The sequence below is a fragment of the Babylonia areolata genome, chromosome 12 (genome assembly GCF_041734735.1).
Source record: "Babylonia areolata isolate BAREFJ2019XMU chromosome 12, ASM4173473v1, whole genome shotgun sequence".
Taxonomy (NCBI): domain Eukaryota; kingdom Metazoa; phylum Mollusca; class Gastropoda; order Neogastropoda; family Buccinidae; genus Babylonia; species Babylonia areolata.
The window spans coordinates 35573679-35578678 of NC_134887.1; the positions used below are offsets into that span (position 1 = coordinate 35573679).

At 46.7% G+C, this 5000-nt stretch overlaps 1 protein-coding gene across 1 annotated transcript in view; it reads right to left on the reverse strand.

Moving 5' to 3' along the window:
• The window catches only part of LOC143287913 (uncharacterized), a 76506-nt gene that overhangs the window by 50545 nt on the left and 20961 nt on the right, over positions 1–5000 (reverse strand). Inside the window, exons 7-10 of the mRNA XM_076596155.1 lie at positions 4377–4562; positions 3681–3865; positions 1330–1507; positions 365–424 (exon numbers count right to left, since the gene is read on the reverse strand). Of these exons, the coding sequence (XP_076452270.1) occupies positions 365–424; positions 1330–1507; positions 3681–3865; positions 4377–4562 (609 nt within the window). The remainder of the gene's footprint in view (positions 1–364; positions 425–1329; positions 1508–3680; positions 3866–4376; positions 4563–5000) is intronic.

The window sequence follows — 5000 nt, forward strand, 5'->3', positions numbered from 1 at the left end:
CTCTATGTGTGTGTTTCTACCTCTCACTCTCTCTCTCTCCCTGTGTCTCCCTCTCTCTGTGTCTCCCTCTCTCCCTCTCTCTGTCTCCCTCTCTGTGTGTGTTTCTATCTCTCACTCTCTGTCTCCCTCTCTCTGTGTCTCCCGCTCTCCCTCTCTCTGTCTCCCTCTATGTGTGTGTTTCTACCTCTCACTCTGTCTCTCTCTCTCTGTGTCTCCCTCTGTCTCCCTCTCTGTGTGTGTTTCTACCTATCACTCTCTGTCTCTCTCTCTCTCTCTCTCTCTCTCTCTCATCGTCTTGTTCTTCTTCCTTTCCCTCTGATCACAATAGAAAGAATAACAAGGTGTGTCATTTTGAAGTACTTACGGCAATCACATGAATTGGGATCTTGAGTTTGTACTGGTAGAGGGCACGTATTCAGGCAACCTGGGCATCATAATAATGATAATAATAATAATGGTATTTATATAGCGCTGAATCTTGTGCAGAGACAAATCAAAGCGCTTTCGCACCAGTCATTCACACGCATGCATAACTCTAATACTGTAGAAACTAAAGACAAGACTTAGTAGAAGTTTGAGCTACATCTGTTATCATCAAAACTTATTCATGACAGTGTGTGTGTGTGTGTGTGTGTGTGTGTGTGTGTGTGTGTGTGTGTGTGTGTGTGTGTGTGTGTGTGTGTGTGTGTGTGTGTGTGTGTGTGTGTGTGTGTGTGTGTGTGTGTGTGCGCGCGCATAAAGATAGATAAATGCACAAAAATATGAGATTTTCCTTTTCTGTGGCTTGAACAGCAGATTCAGGTGCCAGTCTTCTAACTCGCATCAAACACCTGTTAAACAGCAGCAACAACAACAACAACAAACGCGTGAACGAAGAGAAACGCTAATAATTCATCTCAAAATCTTTTCCAGAATCAGGTATATCCGATTATAAAAATTGAACTTGGGATCAAAACTTTTTTTTTTTTTTCTGGATTGCTTTTGAGTATCGACAGCACTAAAACACAACTGAACACACTCACACACACACACACACACACACACACACACACACACACACACACACACGATAAAAGGGGGTTTGCTGAATTGCTTGTGAATGCCACACCACATCCCACCACACCACACTACATCACACCACACCAACACCACACCACACAACACAACACCACACCACACCACACCCATCTCTCCCCATCCACAGCCCACACCACCCCCACCACACCACATCCACACATCACCCCGATCTCTCCACACCACACGCACCACACCACACCGCACCACACCACACCACACCCACACACCACACCCCCATCTCTCCGCACTCACGTCCCCCACTGCCACAGGTGTAGTTGGCCAGGTCGACGGCGTAGAGAGTGAGGTAGGAATCCACGCGGATGACGATGCTGTACTGTCCAGCCATGGTCTGCAGCTCAGTGGCTGTGAAGTCATTCCCCACTCCGATCACCACCACCTGGAAACCTTCCGTTCTGGCACTGACCAAAGCCTGCGAAAAAAATTGCATATTTGTATTTGTATTTCTTTTTATCACAACAGATTTCTCTGTGTGAAATTCGGGCTGCTCTCCCCAGGGAGAGCGCGTCGCTACACTACAGCGCCACCCATTTTTTTTGGTATTTTTTCCTGCATGCAGTTTTATTTGTTTTTCCTATCGATGTGGATTTTTCAACATAATTTTGCCAGGAACAACCCTTTTGTTGCCGTGGGTTCTTTTACGTGCGCTACGTGCATGCTGCACACGGGACCTCGGTTTATCGTCTCATCCGAATGACTAGCGTCCAGACCACCACTCAAGGTCTAGCGGAGGGGGAGAAAATATCGGCGGCTGAACCGTGATTCGAACCAGCGCGCTCAGATTCTCTCGCTTCCTAGGCGGACGCGTTACCTCTAGGCCATCACTCCACTTATAATGATAATAGTATAATAATAGCTGCGTAAGAGTGACCCTGGTAACATGTAAACAACTTATCCCTTGAGGAAAGGAGCGTGATCGTTCCGAAAATTTGGAATATTTGACAGATTGATGAGTTTGTTTCCTTTTCTTTTCTCTCTCTCTCTCTCTCTCTCTCTCTCTCTATATATATATATATATATATAGAGAGAGAGAGAGAGAGAGAGAGAGAGAGAGAGAGAGAGAGAGGGGAGAGGAAAAACACAACTCAGGAACGGCGTTGGTGGAAAAAAAAAAGTGCGAATGTTTTATTAAAGATTACCGTGGATACACAGACCGACAGACAGAGAGAGAGAGACACACACACACACACACACACACACACACACATACACACACACACACACACACACTGGCACACACACACACACATAAACACACACACACACAGGCACACGCGCACACAGACACACACACACACACATACACACACACACACATATATACATACACCACCACCAACAACAAGAACAACACCACACAACAACAACAACAACAAAAATGTGTATCTTCACATCTTCCCCCACACTTCAACAACCCACCTCCACTATGACCATCAGAATTTGATTATAGTGGGGAGTGTCTTGCCCAAGTTACATCCCCACTCTCTCGGCCAAGAGGGTTTTAGGACAATCGGCGTTGGGATGGTTCCCAAAGGCCAACTAGCCCACAAGGCTTGCAGCACTAAGAGCCAGTGCAATTTTGCTTCCTAGTTTGATAGTCATAGTCTTTCACAAAAGACTAAGCTGTAAATGGTTTCCCATTGACTGGAGAAACCATTGATAATACAGCTCTCACTTTGCTGTTGGCCCAAATGTAAACTTATGTCAATCTGTGATATAAGCCGAGTGTTGGCCCAACAAACAGAATAAATAGACAGATGACGCATAATCGAAACTGGGGATCAAAAACAGGTTTGGTTTTGTTTTAGGCCAGGAAGTCCTTATTGAAAATGGATTTAGATTCATACGGAACGACAATGGAGTCATACGGAACGACCATGGAGTCGAAAATGACAAAGCTTTTATTTCGGAATTGAAAGAAAGTTTTATGTCACCCTTTCAGCAAACTTGGCATTCATTCTGAAATGGAAAATAACGATGATTATACATGTGGGTTTTTGTTTTTGTTGATGTTGTTTTGTAGTTTAACAGTGATCAGCAACCAGACCATCGGCTGCCCAAAAGGCTCTTCTATGGCGAGCTGCAACAAGGGAAGAGATCACACGGAGATCACACGGAGGTCAGAAGAAGCGCTTCAGAGATATTCTGAAAGTCTCTCTGAAAGCGTTTGATATCAATCCTGACTCCTGGGAGGAATCTGCAGTGGACCGTGACAAATGGCGCGCTGCTGTGCACAAAGGCGCCAAGTTGTGCGAGGCCAACAGGACTGCTGCAGCTGTTCAGAAGAGGCAGGCCAGAAAGTCACGGGCAAACAAGCTCCCTGACAATGATATGCCTGTCTTTGTCTGCCCCAACTGTCAGCGAACATTTCGTGCGCAGACTGGACTATTCAGCCATCTGCGCATTCACAGATAGATTCATGAGCATCCTCCCCCCCCCATCCCACCACCACCCTCCCCCCATCCCCCAGCTGGATGACAACGATGGTCATCATCGATCTCGATGGACACACCACCATATATCTGCCAGTGGTCTCACAGAAATGGCACCCCCCCCCACACACACACACACCCCCACTCACTCACCTGTCGAGCACTTTGGGGGTTGAGGGCCGGGCCATCAGTGATCACAAACAGGGTGCGGGATGCATTCGAGGCTGGCAGATCTCGGAGGAAGGCGGTGGCCCTCCGGATGGCCTGCGTGGTACCCGTACCCCGCCTGCTGGGGAAGGACAGCCTCTTCTCGATCTGCTCTGCCAGCTGCCGCTTGTCTGTGGTGTTGTTGGTTGGTTGGTTGGTTGGTTGGTTGGTTGGTGGACAGCAGAACACAATGCTGACATCGTTAATGTGTCAAAACAAAACGAAACGAAGCGAAACGAATTCTTTTAAATTTCACGAGGGTAGTAGAGTAAGCATGACTTTTTCGTAGTTTTTTTTTTTTTAATAAATTTTTATTTTATTTTTACACCAAGCCCTCAGAGGTAAAAGGAAAGAAGAAGAAAAGAACAAAGCAAAGGCAAAACACATGCCTGTGTGTGTGTGTGTGTGTGTGTGTGTGTGTGTGTGTGTGCGTGTTTATGAGTGGAAGAGAGAGAGAGAGTGAGAGAGAGAGAGAGTGAGAGAGTGTGTGTATGTGTAGAGTGTGTGTGTACATGAGAGAGAGAGAGAGAGAGAGAGAATGTGTGTGTGTGTGCGTGTGTGTGCGTGCGTATGTGTGCGTGTGTGTCTTTGCGCGCGTATGTGCGCGCGTGCGTGTGTCTGTGTCTGTGCGTGTTCCCGCACCTCGCTTAGGCCGGATCATAGTGTCAGCAGACTGGGAGGTGACGTTGGTGCCGAAGACCACCACCCCCATGGCGTTGTTGAAGCTGGCGAAGCGCATGGCTGTGTAGGCCAGGTAGTCCCTCATCACACTCTCCCAGCGCCGGACGCTGTCAGACCCGTCCATGGCGATGACAAAGTCCCCGCACCCTGGAGGTAAAGTCAAAGGTAAAGGTAACAGGTAAGAGGCGCGTGCCTCGTCACTTTGTTGGGTGTGCTTCTTTCGGGATGAATATAACCTTGGACAGGTAGTGATGCTGGTACAGTTTCAGTTTCAGTAGCTCAAGGAGGCGTCACTGCGTTCGGACAAATCCATATACGCTACACCACATCTGCCAAGCAGATGCCTGACCAGCAGCGTAACCCAACGCGCTTTGTCAGGCCTTGAGAAAAAAAAAAGAAGAAAAAAAAAAAAAAGGTGAATAAATAATAGATAAGCGTACATAAATAAGTAAGTAAATAAATAAATAAATAATTATTATAATATAAAAAGGTAGTAGTAATAGTAGTGATACTAGTAGTAGTAGTACTACTACTATTACTACTACCTGCTGGTACCACCACTACTACTACTACTACTACTGCTGC